The sequence below is a fragment of the Ylistrum balloti genome, unplaced genomic scaffold, assembly GCF_031769215.1.
Source record: "Ylistrum balloti isolate Yb309-2 unplaced genomic scaffold, AGI_CSIRO_Ybal_v1 Utg370066, whole genome shotgun sequence".
Lineage (NCBI taxonomy): Eukaryota > Metazoa > Mollusca > Bivalvia > Pectinida > Pectinidae > Ylistrum > Ylistrum balloti.
Genome location: NW_026782111.1, coordinates 1,677,824 through 1,697,712, shown reverse-complemented (window position 1 = coordinate 1,697,712; position 19,889 = coordinate 1,677,824). Strand labels below are relative to the sequence as shown.

General features: G+C 34.7%; 1 protein-coding gene across 1 annotated transcript in view; it reads right to left on the bottom strand.

The window, feature by feature from the left end:
• Positions 1-19,889, bottom strand: part of LOC132549598 (uncharacterized) — a 151,066-nt gene that overhangs the window by 14,447 nt on the left and 116,730 nt on the right. The window contains exons 10-23 of the mRNA XM_060213539.1: positions 17,621-18,022; positions 16,984-17,133; positions 15,370-15,655; positions 12,205-12,461; positions 11,735-11,880; positions 11,052-11,301; positions 9,537-9,713; positions 8,552-9,271; positions 6,484-6,624; positions 4,135-4,633; positions 2,979-3,193; positions 2,089-2,211; positions 1,279-1,383; positions 758-865 (exon numbers count right to left, since the gene is read on the bottom strand). Of these exons, the coding sequence (XP_060069522.1) occupies positions 758-865; positions 1,279-1,383; positions 2,089-2,211; positions 2,979-3,193; positions 4,135-4,633; positions 6,484-6,624; positions 8,552-9,271; positions 9,537-9,713; positions 11,052-11,301; positions 11,735-11,880; positions 12,205-12,461; positions 15,370-15,655; positions 16,984-17,133; positions 17,621-18,022 (3,579 nt within the window). The remainder of the gene's footprint in view (positions 1-757; positions 866-1,278; positions 1,384-2,088; positions 2,212-2,978; positions 3,194-4,134; positions 4,634-6,483; positions 6,625-8,551; positions 9,272-9,536; positions 9,714-11,051; positions 11,302-11,734; positions 11,881-12,204; positions 12,462-15,369; positions 15,656-16,983; positions 17,134-17,620; positions 18,023-19,889) is intronic.

Here is a 19,889-nt window from a genome sequence, read left to right as displayed (position 1 = left end):
TATACAGCTGATCCAGGAGATCTATAAATATATATCTTATATTATATTATATCAATATATTACATATAATTATATAATATAATATATGTATTTATATCTATAAAAGAGACTTCTTTCACAGAATTTAAATTTAAGTTGAAAGTAGAGTTGTCCAGCAATAAATTCAATATTGGAACAAATTTTGTGTGTTGATATTTACTTATTTCATCAATTAATGAATTCATTTATTTATTCATCTACTTTTTTATTTACTTATCTATTGATGTAGGGTTCCAATATCAAAATATATTCTTGGATGTTTTTAAACAGGAATTATCAGTAGAAAATAACATACACAATTTTATTATACGGAAATTACTGTCATCTTTATTGGCATTTATAATAACTTATCAGAAATTATGTTAAATGACTTTTATTTAAACATCAATATTTAAAAGTATGTGATTGGGTTTTCCCTTCATAAAAGTCTGAAATGTTCTGAAGTGATCGGACAGAAATACCAAAAGTGGAACTGAATAAAGAGTAATTTAGAGTCAATTTCAGTTACCAGCTGGGTGTGTTCTTTAGTGGAGCACTGCATGTAAACTTGGTTACCCAGGGAGATTAACATAATATATAAATATATGAAAAGGTAAGGTTAATTGAAATAAGATGATTGTCACCAATAAGTGTAGAAGTCTGGTAGTGAATTATCTTAAAAAGCAAACTATTGATGAGAACGTCATGACTTAGAATATAAGAAATTTTAGATCTTCACCTTGAAGGATATTTTGGTTGTAAGGGTATGGCCATGGTAAATAATTGGCATTCCGTCATCTCCATCCCAGCAATCTAACTCCACACAGCGACAGCCCATCAACAACACCTGTAAGTAAAATAACACGCTGACAAACCATGAACAAAACCTGAAATACAGCAACAGGTACTAATGCACATCACCGTATGAAAATATAACAAGAGGCAGATAGGGCTTGTATTGCCATTGTAGTTTTGCTTGTCCGAAATACAAATGTTGCTTCATCCAAACTAACATCCTAAATACCACAGGGGTTATGATTACTTTTACTCTCTGCACAAAGGCCCCGAGGTAGTCAATCCCTGGCTATAGAGGTCAACCAAAGACTTCCCCTGGTGTATACATTCCTGGCTATAGAGGTCGACTGAGGACTTCTCCTAGTGTATACATACCTGGCTATAGAGGTCGACTGAGGACTTCCCCTGGTGTATACATACCTGGCTATAGAGGTTGACTGAGGACTTCCCCTGGTGTATACATACCTGGCTATAGAGGTCGACTGAGGACTCTCCTGTCAGCTGATGACCAGTGAGGTAGGTGTTGTGTGATGATGCAATGTAATAGTGAGATAGTGGGTGGTCCATATCCTGTAGAGAAATCAAAAACTCGTACAAAAAAAAATATGTGAACACAGATTTTAGCTTAAATGTTCATCTTAGCCTACTAAAAATTCTGTAAGGAAAAACATGACAGAAAAGTTCAATATTTTTCTCAGGAGTTGACACCATAGACCTTATGCAAGGCAAGGAACATTCACTCCCTCAAAATATTACCTACTGAAACATTTACGAAGTGATAAATAGATAGCCCACAGAGTGATGGACAGACAAACGCACTGAGTACTGACCATAAACATCTTTCACTCCTAAGCTGAAGTTTCTAGCAAGCTAACAAAGCATGGTCATTGTAAGATGGAGTCTCCTTATAGTAGCTGAGAGCTACCTTACTGAACAACATACTGGAGGTCCACTGTATACCATCCAGAACAATCAGAGTAAGATGTCTTGCAAAAAGGACACAACCATGAAAGCATGGAGGAATTTGTTTATGAGCTTCTCGAAAAACACTATATAATATTGAACTGCCATGAGCAGGGAGCATCAAAACACACAATTCAGATCTTCATCTGAAGCACTAAAGGCCAACACCCAGACTGATGGAGTTATCGTGGCAACTGTAACTTGGTGCAAATTAAATATCCATTTTTTTCAAACATGGGAGCTTAATTTCAAATGAAAAAAATTTCACAGGCCTAAAGGTGATGTATGATCAAATCAAAAAAATTGTGTTACCTCATCATTGTGTTTTGTTTTCTCGTGAAGGTAAGCGTAGTTGTCCTTATCCATGAGAAAACGGGCAAATCCTTCAAAAGACAGACAACAAGTTTCCCGGAGAAACTTGTCTGGCTCATGACGCTGAAATAGTTAAATGACACTTAAAACATTGTCTGCAAACTTGAACACCTCTGGAATCAAATGGATCCAGTTTTCAAATTCATTATAGTTTTACTACAAATATATAGAGATATGAGTATAAAATCAAATCTATATTGGTACTTACCTAAATGATTAAGTTCTTCAGATTTTCTTTTTCTGTTCGTCACATATTATTGTAAATTACGATAAAAACACCACTTTCTTTTTTCACTCATCATAAATGAAATTGTCAAAAACAAAAAATTTATTGACATCCAAATATTAATCAACAGAAGAACTGATAAAGAGACGTTAGCAGATTCTAGTAGAAAGCAAGCCATCACCAAATCTAGGTGGTAGCTTTCATCTAATCTCTAGGCTAAAACCAATAGGAGATCTCTGTTAATAAAGTCAGCAATGGTGAAAGAGAATAGGTTGATACTATACTGGTTGATACTATATACACAATATTTCTCCATATCTGGGTTAATTAAAGAAATTATGAAGCCACCCGGCAAATAGTAATTGAATAAAAGTCTAAAACAAATATCTGTCACGTGAACGTAAATGGATGGACACATGCAAAATTTAATACCTGTGTACTACTAGCCTTAACTGGAACGATTGTGAAATATTGGCCCTGACGTGTGAACCAACTATACAGTAACTTAATTCATCTCTACACTGAGAAACATATAAATATGATACACAATGAGGTGCATCATACCAATTTAACACTAATTATTGATTAAGTATTTATTTCGCACCTGTATGAGTTCAATAATTTCCTCGTCATCTAGATATTCCTCCTGGTGATCGCCCAGAAATTCACGGAACTCTTTCAGACCGATACACCTGTTCTGTGATGTATCGACCCCAGCACAGTTGGCAACAATACTTGCGACAGCAATGGCGTCACAAATCTTGCGTCGCTGTTGGCTGTCCTTCGTCAAATCTAAGGCATTGTTTCTAGTTATTATGCCTGAAACATCAATGCAGAAAATGTAAATCTGGGCTAAACTTCATATTCATAATTCTCACTTATTTCATAAATTGTTTTCGCTTGAAGATCCTTATCCTAGCATGTACAAGCATTGGGTGAATTAATTTTCTTTCAAAAACAGAGGCATGTACGATACATATGAAGTAATGTATTAAAATGAAAGGATCTAATAATATTGTGTTATGTTGTTGTCATGAATTTTCTCAAGGTCTATGTCAATCCTCTGCCCTGACATCAAAGATAGCCACCATATTTTGACTTACAACAGAATGATCTGTCGCGAAGTTCTCAGGATAATTATGATGTTGAATTTGGAAAAGGACGTGATAGCCATGAGTATTACACGATATGCATTCTGATAAAAATGTCTCTTACAGTTACTAAATATTGATTTAACAATATTCAAGACGAAGGTTGTCAAAAATTTTGGGGAAGTTTTATAGTCATCATAGTGATCTCGTTGTGGGATATGAAGCATGTTTGATGCTCATTAGTTTGCCTTTTGGTTCTGTTGAAACTTGGACATTACTCATTTGGATTGACCAAGGTTTATATGGCAGGTGTTGCAATAAAGCAGAAATATTTGCTGTCCAGAACACCTGATCATAATTTCCTGGTATATTTTCATGGGTCTCCTTGTAAGTCTTTTTATTGTTCATATTTTGTCCTAGTTTTTTTTAAGTTGAGTTTGGAAATATGATTATGTTTACAAGTTGGTATTTTCATGCTGTTTTTTGAACAATTTAACACTACTTTCAGTAGGGGTCTAATTGAATACATGTATAGTCTTGTAATGTATGAAATACAGTGTTACTTTCGTTTAATGTGACAGTAAAAATACCAAGGATGGATATTGCCCCATATAAATAAAGTAAAATTATTTTAAAAGCAAACATCAGTACGGAATATTTAAAACTTACATGTATCGTTTCCAGCTGAATTGTAGGCATGTGTCCTGAGAGCCGTCGGAATGTCTTTCCCTGGTGTTGGTTTCATTGTCAAAGCCAGTTGTTCATACAAGTCCTTGAGATCTCGCCTACATCGCAGACTGAAGGATTTGAACAAATCTACAAAATCCAGGAATGTCAGCTGAGAAGAGTCTGTAATTGGAGTCATTTTGTTGTCGTTTGTACGCATACCCAACGACATACGACGACGTTTTGATCGATAACGATTTGTAAAACTGAATGTCATGCTTCTAGGCCTGAAACCGAGACTTGGACTTCCATTTGGCTTTTGAACAGTCTGGTTCTGGTGCAGGTTTGGATCACTGGAACTTGGCACTGAAGATTTGCTGAGATCAGATAACTTGTTTTTACGAAGAGGACTAGGTGTCCGATGGCCTTTCTGAGATGACATTTTTTGTAAGTCTGATGAAGACACATTGGAAGCTATTGATGCTGACCCTCGAGGACTGGACTCCTGCAGATGAAAAAAAGTTTTCTTAAAAACTGATGAAATGAGACATAACTATCAACTTTCTGTTCCCTAAATTTCAAGCAATTATTAAAAAAAAGAAGAACAGTATAAGTGCTAAAACGTAATCCAATCTAATAACTTAAAAAAGAAAAACATAAAAATTACATAATCAACTTCATCATACAGAGCCTGAGATTTGTTACCATTATATTATCTCCTTTTACCCCTGTACTCCCCGCTCCCCAGCCTCAATCCACACATACATCCAGTCCTGCACATAGGAAACTGTACTGAAATTATCACATTTGCGATGTTTTTTGCAAATAATCACAATGAACAGCAACTAGACGATTACATTTCTGTCAAAAAAGCAATTTGAAAAAAAGATATAAAACAATACTTTTTTCCTAATTTCCATAAAACATCAGTGATGTGCCATTGGCCACTAAGTCGTCAGTGCTGATTCTGTCACACCTGTAAGACAGCCGATCTTCCTCGATAATAAAGGCCTTTATATAAAGCCTTACAATGGACATGATCACCTGATTTTACGATTACGACAGCAACAGTTGTGGAGGTACTTCTAGAGCTTGAACTATATATATGTATGTCTCCAAATAGATGAAACAATGAAAATGCACAAAAAAACAAAAAACAAAAAACAATTGCATGATTTGTTATTTTTGCTATAAAAAATGATTTTGACATTCTTTATCAAAACAAGTTATCTGGAAAAACACTGTTATTTACGTTGGAAAGTCTAGGATACGCCTTTAGCAAATCTGCTTTTAATATCCTTCTCCATTTCAATGCCAATTCATATAGATAACATACATGATCAGGTCGTCAATTTCACAAAAGAAACCTTCTTTTAAGGATTTGAATTATTGACATCATCTCGGACACATGCAAACCTGATACACCTGTTTTAACCAGTATTAAGATTCCATTTAGACTAAAAATTAAGTGTTACATATATTTGTATGCGTTAATGATTTCTCAATCTCAATGATCTTCCTAAATGAAATTTGTTTAAATTGCTGATATCAAACAGGTGTTCACACTACTGTCATCCATTTTATGCCTAGTAACCAGAAAAGCACCTAAACTACTAAGTCTTCATCCAGTAGCAAAATACATGTACATCAGTTGTTTTTAATTCTGGCTAACACAGTCCAACCTTTTTGCTCCATATTTTGATACCATGCAGTCCTGCCTTACTTCCAGTAGTTCTGACATTATTCTCTACATTGGCATAACTTTATGCTTCATTCTTTATTCACAGCGAAAAATGTTGTCACATATGTTAATTTCTTCCTGACACTATCTTATAAAGCAGAAATTAATCAAATGGACAAAACATTTAGATATTCTGACCTTTGACCTTTTGACCCTGACTGATGATATCATAATCTAAAGTCAGATGTCAAAATTCAGGTTATAATGCTGTAAGATTTTCATAATCACGGGGCTTGATTTTCTGATGTTTTTTTCAGAAACTGAGAGAAAAAATGAACTTCAAAATTTGCCTGACTCATGCATTCTGTGAAAGTTTTATCTCTTTTCTTTAAATATCTGTTAAATCTGTCAATATCTGAACCACAGAAATTAAAGAGATCACCTTTGTTTTGATGTAAAAATACATAGAACCTGTTATGAGGTTTACAAGATATATCTCTGGTTGACAACCACCAAAGTGTGGTCAGGTGTAAAATTTCCTCCTTTATGATATTATTGTAAAATTATCATATATCTTCTTCATAGTTTTTACTTTGTTGAAAATCATTTCAACAGAAATCAAAGGTAAACGAAAAATCGTTCCTTAACACAAGCTACAATAATGAAAATACCTTGGAATTTGAAAATGCATTGTTGGACTTTTTGTTGAATATTTTAGAGGTGACAAAGCTACCAGTTCGTTTGAATGAGGCGGGGACATCTTGTGTGCTCATTAGCTGTCGCTCCACATGCCAACGACGTCCTCCAAACACCTGCAAACATATTTTTAATTCAATAAAATCATCAAACATAGACTGATTCATTCTCAATGATAAAATGGCCTTATTGCATCTCCTATGTAATTATCAACCTAGCTATAAGCACAAGTAATGGGTTGACTCCAGTTGGGCTTATTACAGGACCATGAATAAAATTATTTTTTCAGGTATGCTTATTTCAAGTATGGAATTATTGCCAGAATTTTTTTAATTGAAACTAAAGATTTTTTTCTTTTTATTTTCAAATTGGAACTAAAAATGTTTGTTTTTTAACAATTTTATTTATGATGTAAATAACTATCTCTCTCTAGGCTATATGCCATTTTCTATATATCTGCTGTTCTATAACTAGCTTATCATTTCATCTATCAGATAGATATATAACTGCACTCATATGGTATCTCTATGGCCACATAAAATACCACACTTCATTAGGTCTTGTAGGGAATCTGCTTCAGGTCTTCAAATTGACTTGACTGCTTTGTCTCCAGTACTCTAACTTAGCCAATCACAAGCTGTAGCCTAGTTGTCCAACAATAAGTCTGTGTCAGGAAATAAGCCCATCCATGTCCAGAAAAATTAAAAACCCATACTTTTATTTCGTCCTTTAATAAAACCACCTTCTGACACTGAATCAGAAGTAATGTGTTGGTCTGGGCTTCCATTTAACACTTTGATAATTTAATCAAATCTAGTTAGTAAATATTTTTCCTTTTTTTTATATGGATTTTCAAAAAATGTTTTACTAAAAATAACCCTGAAAGCTGGTAATAAGCCCACTAAAATATACACTAGATAACTGAACTCATCGTTTATGATGTTGGAGATTGTGTGAAAACAGGGTCTCCTCCACCATTAGCAGGTAACTATGATAAATTAGTTATCTTAATAAAGGTTACACATACTGTTTAAGTAAAGATTTAAGTGGTACCCATATTTTAGTGCTTTTCATGCTAAAGATATTGCACTAAAATCTGATTATGCATGTTGTAGTTCCTTTAAGTCACTAAATATAACAATAAGAGTGAAAGTGCAAATTCTTCATTGCGATTATTTTTTCAAAATTGATGTTATGCTGAAAATTGGATTGGGCTAAAATAAATGTGTTTACAATATGTACACAACAAATATAATTAAGCCCTGCTTCATTGATATGAAACACAAACTTCATCCAAACTAAAGTAAAAGAAGTTCGTAATGATTGTATCCATCTCTACATGATTATTGAACTCTTTCTATCTGCCCCAAGGGGTCAGCCAACCCATTCATACAGAATTCTCTTCACCCAAGCATACTTCAGACCAAATGGAAACAGGCCATTTGTACCAATGAACAATTTCAAAGAATTTGTTCAGTTTCCCTATTCTATACTGCCCCTCATGGTCCCAGGGGGCTGAGACCTAATGTTTATACAGAAATGGGTCCCCTTTACCCAAGGATTTAGGATTTAGATATAATTTTTGCTTAATTTCTTCTACTTGATCCGAATCCTAGGGCCCTAAGGGAGTGCAGACCTTAACATTTATATAAGAATTAAATCCTGTGCCCCTCAGAATTCTATGATCTGACCAAATGTGGTCAATATCTGCTCAATTGTTTATGACTGTAGTCTCACAAAAGCACATTTGGCCCTCTGGGATAGATAAGCTAAACATGCAATATCCTTATCACTGAAATGGAGTTAATTTTCCCATTGTAATTAATCAATTATCATACACTTCCTATCTTGGTTTAATAAACATAAGGAATGCTATACATCTCGTCAAACCTGTATATATCAACCACATTTCTATGTTCCAATCAGTGGCCTTTATAGACAGGTCTGACTGTATACGTACTCTTAATGCTTGAAATTGTCCTCTACAACATAATTTACAGGAATCTAAATGGGATATAAATGACAATAACTAGAGTTGTCTACCTTGATAGCTTCAGCAGGTGTAGGCCCCACACACTTCTCATTTTCGTAATACAACTGTAGATACTGGTTCTTCAGAAGTTGTATTCTTTTGTCCGTTTGACGTCGCAGTTTGTGAGCTGCCTTTATTAGTCTCTGTAATCCTAGCAACCAGATTTTACACATGTTTTTCGGTGCGACGAACCATAAACGTTTGTTTTCTAAATGTCCACAACCATACAGAATACATATACTATTTACTTTGGCATCTAAATCATCCATACTATGACGTTTTCCAACTAGATTAAGATCTAGTGATTCCTCGTTTCCATGGGAAATTTCTTTTATAAGTTTGAGATCAACAAAACCTTCCTCTAGTGTGTCGTAAACATCTTCCCCACCTGTATAACGAATACTTAACGCTTGAGTGGAGCTGGAATCCGATTCACCCTTTAACATATAATCAGGGTAGGATGTATTTCCTGGCATTAGTGAGCTCCATGACGGTTTTCGCCAAGTTAGCGTTGTGTTATCCAGTTCAAGTTTGAGGTAGCACACATATGTTCGACAGCTATCGTCCTCAATATGAATTACGGTGCTGCCGTGGTGCATACACTGTAACCAATGATGACTCAGGCCAGCCAGTTTGGGAGTTATGACAACCACTTCATGGTCATTCATGATTGGCTGAACAGGCTGATAGGAATCAAGGTCAAGGTCATAATCACTCTCGCAGTCATTTTCCTCATTCTCAACTTCTTCAACAACAAAATCTTCCTGGCTGTTAAAATAAAAATGAATGAGAAATAATAAAACATCACTCAAAATGATCTTTTATCATCTAATTGCCTTTTTGCAATTTTCAATAAGGACAAATTATAATGTATCATCCATGGTTCTACTAAAATTTCAATTAAAAGATATTTAGGAGAACAACATATGGCTGATTATATTGACATGTATTCAAACTTCCAAATATTTCAAAACATTGAGGTTGATACAATTGTGCTGACCTTTTGACCTCTTCCTCCTCTCTCTGTGCAGTTTCCTGGCCCTTCCCATGGTGATGGAAGAGACTGATGTCATTGAGGATTGTATGGGTCTGTTGTAGTTTGTCCATGTTGATAAGGCCTCCTACGCCGATCCTCGTCATGAAACGATCTTCTCCATTAAAATCCGAGATAAACTAGAAAATAAAACACATACATTAACTTATTATCTTAAACACTGATCCTCGTTAAACACTGATCCTCGTTAAACACTGATCCTCGTTAAACACTGATCCTCATCACGAAATGATCCTCTCCTTAAAAATCTCAAGAAAATAAAATACACAATTCTCGTTAACTGCTGTTCAGCTACACTTAAGCAGCACTTGCTAAGATATTCCATAAACCCATACTTGTCCAGCAATAAGCCCATGTCTGGTAATAAGCCCATCTTCACTTATTGCAGATTACCAGACTTTGAGTCAGAGAAAACAATTTGGTCTCATGGGCTTATTTACAGAATAAATATATCAACTGATGTCAACTTATTTCACAAATGTCGATCATCCAAAATATGGTGAATAATATGACAATCGTTCATTCTAATATAAAGATTGACTTTATCCAAGAGAACAATTGCACTAGCTCACTCAAAATTATGGAAAATCACAAAAATCGGGGAATTCCCTGCAAAATAGGGAAGGTTAGCAATTATGTAATTACATATTTGATTAATAATTAGAATGTAAAAAAAAATTCCATAATATGCCATTAATCAAAGCTTGTATCATTAGTTAAAATGTTTAAGATCATATTCCATGGAAAGATTGTGAATATTGCAAACATTTATAAAATCAGTATAATCAAATCCTTTAGATACATAATAAACAGTATGTGGCCTGATGCTATGATAAAACTCACAACTCACCACACTCAGTTTCCTAGTTCTGTCCAATGTTTAAATCAACAATACAGGAATGCGGATATTACCTTCTACAGCTGACATACGATATCCTACTTATTATAATCAGGATATGTTACAAGATAAAGATTTTCTAGATTTTGTTTTTGCTGGACAATCTCTTTTGAAGACAGAAGAAAAATAAAGATTCTAAATCAGCATTGTCTTTATCATCATCATCAAAAAAAATTTAAATCTTGAACAGTTGTGGTTACTGAATTAAGGTTTGTTACTTAGCAAAACACCAGAAATAAATGACTAAATCTGGAGACACAAGCTGACATTACCAAGATCTAATAACAGGAAGTTGTCGAAAAAAAAACTTCTATTCATTCACTTCCTTGTGTGCCTACTTAAAACTGTCACATAGACCTTACAGTCAATATCTGCTGTCAGTGAACTCCAACACTTACAACCCGACATCACATAAGGAGACCAGTGACAGGTTACATCCCCAACCCACAATAACAGACAAAACGATTATTTTTCTGTAAATAACTTTAATGCATTGTGATAATTTATATCAAAATGAATGTAGTGTCTACATGTAATATGCCAGTTCTTGAAAACATACCTCTAGTGACTGGTTTTCCTTTGAAGGTAGAACGATGATACTTGGAACATTAATGAAAAGCGCTCGGAGCTCTCGAAGGAATCCACCAAAAAATGGCACTACTTTACAGGTTGGAATGTCAAGGCCACGCCCAACTGCCTCTCGGTATTCCTGGGTTAGTTCCCGCGACAACAGAAAGTTAGAGAGCATGTGTAGAGTTGACAAGTCCTCGTCACATAATGACAGCCAAAATGGCTTAAGCTTCTCAGACCTGTAATACAAATGTGAATTTTTTGTTATTTACAATCAAGGATTAACTTTCACTGTACATGTTGATTACATTTTGTTTTCATTCTTCCTTTATAAAGAAACAAATAAACCAACCTTTATATTCAAAGTTTCTGCATTTCTTGAAGTAAAACTAAATAGTACCGTACTTAAGCCACAAAATTAATAAACATTAAATTCTATATATCCTTATTCATGTGGATATTAGACCCCACGCCCAGTAATAAGCCCACCCATTAATATTACTATAAATTCCTATAAACCTTTCATCGCTCGAAATTAGTCTAGACCTGACTGTAAGTAGGAAGTAAAGCATTGACCTCCTTGGCTGTCTTGCAGGATACCTTAAGCCAGACTAGTACTCAAATTGCCTTGAAATAAATATCATGATTTAAAGCTATAGTTACAGAACTTACTTGAGTCCAGCGACAATCTCCATGGTGGTGTTGAAATTGCCGAGGCACCAACAGTAAAAGGCAAGACGTAGGATACAAGAGAGTATTGCCTTACGATCCTCATGTGTTGGCTGGGTAATAATCAACTGCGTTACCCAGGAACTCACCTATAGAAACACAGTAAATAATTCTACATCAAAATGTACTCTCGTTAAATCTAAAGGGAATTCTGATTTAAAATAATATTTTAAAATCCTACTAATCATACAATTCAGTTCCCACCAAATAAGCATACCACATTTGTGTCCTTCATTTTTGTCATTTTGTCCAAGTGTCTCTTCAAAATTTCCAAAATTCAATTTCAGATAACTTACAAAAAATGTTTTATCTCTATTTTTGAAAAACAGGAATGGAAAAAAGCCCACAAATAAAGAAAATAATAAAAGGTGAGAAGACATTGGATATAAAGACGAACAGACTATATTTTATACCTCATTAAACCTTTGTATGAGATCCTCGACGCTGGACAGTTTTCGGTAGACAGTTGACCCTCTGGACAGGTCTGTGGTCACTTGGCGTATATAATGTGATGGCGGTATCTCGTTAAACAAAGTGTGCTCCATATCTGTCAGTAATATCGCAACCTCTTCGGGGAAATGTAACAGTCTTTGAAGATTTTCCAGCTCTTCTGAATATTTACTTCCTCCCTCCAAAGCTGGCCGTAGCAAGGGTGGCTTTCTATGGAAATCTGTGTGGAAGACATTTTTATCCATATTTTTGCTACAAATTTGGTTCAAAGTTATATGACAGTTTTTATATTTCATCAGCTGAAGAAACCAAAAACAAACAGATATTATAATTACTTATAAATTGTTATTTTTAGCAGTTCTAATTTTGGCCAGGTTCCATGATCGAAAAAAAATGGGAAAAAAGTAAAAAATGGTAATAAAAACAATAGTCCATTTCATAACTGCTGCATAAAATACATCCTATTATATGAAAAGAAAAATCTGAACCATATGGAACTAAAAAATCTGAACCATATGGAACTATAAAACTCTGAACCATATGGAACTATAAAACTCTGAACCATATGGAACTATAAAACTCTGAACCATATGGAACTATAAAACTCTGAACCATATGGAACTATAAAACTCTGAACCATATGGAACTATAAAACTCTAAACCATATGGAACTATAAAAAACTCTGAACCATATGGAACTATAAAAAACTCTGAACCATATGGATCTATAAAAAACTCTGAACCATATGGAACTATAAAAAACTCTGAACCATATGGATCTATAAAACTCTGAACCATATGGATCTATAAAACTCTGAACCATATGGAACTATAAAACTCTGAACCATATGGAACTATAAAACTCTGAACCATATGGAACTATAAAAAACTCTGAACCATATGGAACTATAAAAAACTCTGAACCATATGGAACTATAAAACTCTGAACCATATGGAACTAAAAACTCTGAACCATATGGATCTATAAAACTCTGAACCATATGGAACTATAAAACTCTGAACCATATGGAACTATAAAACTCTGAACCATATGGAACTATAAAACTCTGAACCATATGGAACTATAAAACTCTAAACCATATGGAACTATAAAACTCTGAACCATATGGAACTATAAAAAACTCTGAACCATATGGAACTATAAAACTCTGAACCATATGGAACTATAAAACTCTGAACCATATGGAACTATAAAACTCTGAACCATATGGAACTATAAAAAAACTCTGAACCATATGGATCTATAAAAAACTCTGAACCATATGGATCTATAAAAAACTCTGAACCATATGGAACTATAAAAAACTCTGAACCATATGGAACTATAAAACTCTGAACCATATGGAACTATAAAACTCTGAACCATATGGAACTATAAAACTCTGAACCATATGGAACTATAAAACTCTGAACCATATGGAACTATAAAACTCTGAACCATATGGAACTATAAAACTCTGAACCATATGGATCTATAAAAAACTCTGAACCATATGGAACTATAAAACTCTGAACCATATGGATCTATAAAACTCTGAACCATATGGAACTATAAAACTCTGAACCATATGGAACTATAAAAAACTCTGAACCATATGGAACTATAAAACTCTGAACCATATGGAACTATAAAACTCTGAACCATATGGAACTATAAAACTCTGAACCATATGGAACTATAAAACTCTGAACCATATGGAACTATAAAACTCTGAACCATATGGAACTATAAAACTCTGAACCATATGGAACTATAAAACTCTGAACCATATGGAACTATAAAACTCTGAACCATATGGAACTATAAAAAACTCTGAACCATATGGAACTATAAAACTCTGAACTATAAAACTCTGAACCATATGGAACTATAAAACTCTAAACCATATGGAACTATAAAACTCTGAACCATATGGAACTATAAAAAACTCTGAACCATATGGAACTATAAAACTCTGAACCATATGGAACTATAAAACTCTGAACCATATGGAACTATAAAACTCTGAACCATATGGAACTATAAAACTCTGAACCATATGGAACTATAAAACTCTGAACCATATGGAACTATAAAACTCTGAACCATATGGAACTATAAAACTCTGAACCATATGGATCTATAAAAAACTCTGAACCATATGGAACTATAAAACTCTGAACCATATGGAACTATAAAACTCTGAACCATATGGAACTATAAAACTCTGAACCATATGGAACTATGAGAATCTAAACCATATGGAACTATGAAAATCTGAAGCATACAAGACCATGAAAACATGAACAGTTGAAAAAGTAAAACAAAAATCAATCAAATTAACAAAAATCACCCCCCCCCCCCCCCCCAAAAAAAAAAAAAACAAAAAAAAAAAAAGCCAAAAACAAAAACAACATTCTTTACAACAGTTGCTTAACTAACAACTCATTTTTACTGTATTTACAGTATTTTTTACTGATCAACAGTAGACATGGGTGGGCTTATTACCAGACATGAACTTTTCACTGGATGGATACAACTCCTCCAAACAGCCCCTGTAGTCTTAGTCTATTTTGAACATGAACAGATATAGGTGGGCTTATTACCAGACATGAACTTTTCACTGGATGGATACAACTCCTCCAAACACCCCCTGTAGTCTTAGTCTATTTTGAACATCAACAGATATGGGTGGGCTTATTACCAGACATGGACTTATCACTGGATAAATACAAGTCCTCCAAACAGCCCCTGGTGTCTTAGTTTAGTTAACATCAACAGATATGGGTGGGCTTATTACCAGACATGGACTTATCACTGGATAAATACAAGTCCTCCAAACAGCCCCTGTAGTCTTAGTCTAGTTAACATTAACAGATATGGGTGGGCTTATTACCAGACAGACTTATCTCTGGATAAATACAAGTCTTCCAAACAGCCTCTGGTGTCTTAGTCTAGTGAACATCAACAGTTATGGGTGGGCTTATTACCAGACAGACTTATCTCTGGATAAATACAAGTCCTCCAAACAGCCTCTGGTGTCTTAGTCAAGTGAACATCAACAGATATTTCTCTTTTTATAAAAAAAACCTGGAAATCTATGGGATAATGATAAAAGGTTTCATACCAAACTCAAAGCTATCCCGACGAAGCGTTCCATTGTTTAGGAACCTTCCATCCATATCCAAGGCATCCCATAATACAGCCGTTACAGATTTCAGGTTGTCAAGGGTTGCCATGGAAAGGTGCCAAGGTTTGGTACCCCGAAACTCCAGCACCAGGCCATCATGGTATTTTCCACTCCCTGTGTTCCATTCTTCAAGATCACGTATACTCTGTGTTTTTAGCAAGAGCTTTGTCTTGTTGTCCAACAACACAATTTTGTCTGTGGCGATTCCCAGCAAGCGAACAGCCTGTTTATCAAAATTAATTGTATGTAAATATTTTCCTTTCGATTTTAGAATTTTTCAACAAATAGGTTTTTGTTAATTATAGGTAGTCAGTTATATCAATACGGCATAAATACAATGTAGAAGTGCTCTTTTGAATTCACATTTAAGTATGTTTGAAAATATTTAAATCATACAGATAGTTTAACTCACAGAAGAAAATATCAACCCAAAGTCAAAGCACTGCATTGATGAAAACAATGTAAGCAGGTGCTCACATATATACACATACCCCCAAACTCCCCCATCTTTTTCTCCTGATCAAAATCTATTGAAGGGCTAATTTCTTAAAGGGTTAATGTGATATATGTTGTATCTCGTACAAAAGCTTTTTATTACAAAATGGGTCAAGGGTGAACTTTGACTTTTAACCTTGACTGATAACCACTACAATGTAAGTATAAGATACTATGTTGTAAATATAATTAAATATGTTCTTAAGTTCCTAAGATATCTTGCACACATTAGCTTTTTTATTTCAAAAGTGGTCAAGAGTATATGTAACCTTTGACCTTTAATTTTGATTGATGACCACTTAAGTCTAAACTGGTGATGACCTTGCTAAGGAGAAGCAATGGTGCAAATTTAATTTGTCCAGGGGTTCAGAAGGTATCTTGTACGCAAAATGATTATTTTTGAAGTGGTCAAGGGTAACCTTTGACATTTAACCATGACTGATGACCGCTAAATGCTATGAAGCTGTGTGGTAAATATTAAGCAAAACCTTCAAAGGGGTTCTTGAGAAAGCTTAAGCACACAGTTACTGTTTCAGAAATGGTCAAAAATGACATTTGAACTTCATATTTTAAAACCAAAATCTAAAATCTAACTGTTCTATGGTTCATGAGGATTAATTTTGTACATAAACATTTTATTTCAAAAGTGGTCAAGGGTGACCTTTGACCTTCAACTTTGACCTATGACCACCAAACTCTAACCAGGTATCGTGAAATGATGCGGTGGTGTGAATACACACTAAATCTGTCAAAAGGTTCATGAAATATATTGTACTTAATGTTATCACAGACTTACAACCTTCATCCACAGTGATTATTTCATTCCTCATCTCCCCCCACCCCACTTTAATCAAGTGGGGTGGGGTAATAATTACAGATTAATTATGAAAATCATTGGATTTCCAAAGCAAAGGAACACAAAATGTTTTCTTTGCTTAATGTGAAAAATTTATTTGGAGTCCAAAATATAATCTTTGTGTCAATATTACTAGCCTACCTAGCTGTATAAAATGATACCTGCATACTTAAAATCACCTTTATAATACCAGGCTGTACCTTTTTCTGGGTGTTGCCTCTCAGGAGTTCCTTCACCTGGTACAGCTTACACCCAAATGATGGCAGGTTTTTACAGATTTTGATATATTGCTGTTTCAATTTTATCTCGCTGTCGTAATATGGGGTATGCCACAACTGTTTCTGTTTTTCCTGAAACAGCAAAATACAAACTGACACAAGAACGGCTAGGAATATTGAAATGAGAATTAAAATACACTAAATAAGCTTGTTGGAGTGTGTTCCGTTATACTGCATTACTCCAATACCACCAGCAATTCCACTAGATTTCCTGTACTTGAACACACCCAATCTATGTTACCCCAAATTCACCTACCACCATTTGCCATGATGTTTTGATAACATAAACTGTACAAACATTCTTTTTGTGTTCCCTTGACAACAAAGCCATGTTGCTGACAAATTTGCTGTGATCAAGTCCATGAATCAGTTGTAATATGACACAATGTATACAAAGTTCTGCTTTTGAATGAGTTTTAATCATTTATACCAGAGAACATGTACATGTGCATTGAAAGTTTCCATTCATACAACATGGAAGCTGATGAAATCAATACAACAAAAATACTGAAACCAAATTACGTGCATTTACAGTATATTACAGGGGAGAAAAACTTACTTGAATGATACATCGAATCTTCTTTGAGGAATTAAAATCCGGTGGAAGAAATTTGGTGAGATCCACTTCACTTCCAACATCCAAGTCCTTATTACTAACACAAGAAAGCTGACGAACTAAACGCCCTTTACGACGGGAACTTGTAATACGTCCAGCACGATTGTTTCGTATCAGTTCCTTTCGTTTACGAAGGTTTTCCTGTGGGTCAGTGGACTTAGCCCAAAGTTTGTGGTCGATGAGTTTACCCCCATGGAGAAAGGTAAGGTCAGGGGGTTTGGTGTGGGCGTGGTTTGGAAGGTTATGTTCAGGCCATGCCTCTTCTATATGTAACTGTATACTGGCTAGGGTGGCAGCTTCTTCTTTAGAACATGGAATGTCACCAGCCACAACAAGCTGCTGCAGCTACAGAGATAAATGCAAAATTGGAAAAAAAGTGAAATAATTATTATTCTAACAAACACATTTCAATCTAGAATAAATTCCAATGAATAAATACAGTTTCTACAAAAAATACTAAAAAAAGTTTCTAAACCATCTGACACCTGTCTAATTAAATCACATATACAAGTGTCAGACTGTTTGACACCTGTTTATAAAGATTACATGTACAGGTGTCTGACGATTTGACACCTGTCTACAAAGATCCAATGTACAGGTGTCAGACCGTTCGACACCTGCCTATATAGATTACATGTACAGGTATCAGATTGTTTGATACCTTTCTATAAAGATCATATGTGCATGTGCAGATTGTTTGACACCTGTCTAAATAAATTGAATGTACAGGACACTGACTGTTTGAAACCTGTCAATAATGACAACATGTCTACAGATGTCAGACTGTTTGACACTTGTCAACAGTGATCACTTGTACAGGTTACAATCTGTTTGACACTTGCCTATAAAGACCATATCTACAAGTGTCAGACTGTTTGATACTACTTATAAAGATCACATGTACAGGTGTCAAACTGTCTGACATGTGACTTTGATGATCACATGTACAAGTGTCAAATTGTCTGACATGTGACTTTGATGATCACATGTACGAGTGTCAAACTGTCTTACATGTGACTTTGATGATCACATGTACAGGTGTCAAACTGTCTGACATGTGACTTTGATGATCACATGTACGAGTGTCAAACTGTCTGACATGTGACTTTGATGATCACATGTACATGTGTCAAACTGTCTGACATGTGACTTTGATGATCACATGTACATGTGTGTACATTTGCCTGACTAGTCTGACACATGTCTATAACAGTGTGACATCTGTTAATATTTTAATAACTGTCCAAAACCCTTGATACATTTCTCTAACAGGTAGGCAAATTTCTACAATGGTTTGACATTATGTCAATAACTGTTTGGCACCTGTCTTTTAAGGTTTGATAACAATATTACACTATATCAATTTGACATCTGCCTGCAACAGTATGATACCTGTCTAAACAGTATGACACCTGACACCTGTCTATAACAGTATGAAACCTGTCTAAAACAGTATGACACATGCCTGTAACAGTATGATACCTGACTATAACAGTATCACATCTGTGTGTAACAGTATGACACCTAACTTAACAGTATGACACCTGACTTAACAGTATGACACCTGTCTTTAACAGTATTATACCTTTCCATAACTGTATGATATCTTTCTATAACAGTATGACACCTGACTTAACAGTATGTCACCTGACGTAACAGTCTGACATCTGCCTATAACTGTATGACACCTAACTTAACAGTATGACACCTGACTTAACAGTATGACACCTGTCCTTAACAGTATTATACCTTTCCATAACTGTATGATGTCTTTCTGCAACAGTATGACACCTGACTTAACAGTATGACACCTGACTATAACTTTATGACACCTGACTTACCAGTATGACATCTGTTTATAACTGTATTATACCTGTCTAATTGTAATTTAATGAAAATATTATTTCTGAACAACATTTTTGAGAATGTGAGAAGAGGGCATTTAAGGTGCAGGGATGAACCCTTGAATTTATAATTATGATTGTAAAAGAACAAGGAAACATATCCCTCTCAATCCCCGGCACAAAGCTTAACCAACTTAACAGTGTCAGAGACTGTATATCATACTATATACAAGCCACACCGACCCAATCCTTTTTACACTGTAACTCATTTCAAGTCAGCAAGCCTTAACTCACATTGTCCAACATAAGTACAATAACTTGTCAAACACATCAATGTCTGAGAAATCCCTGATGCAGAAATTTAATCC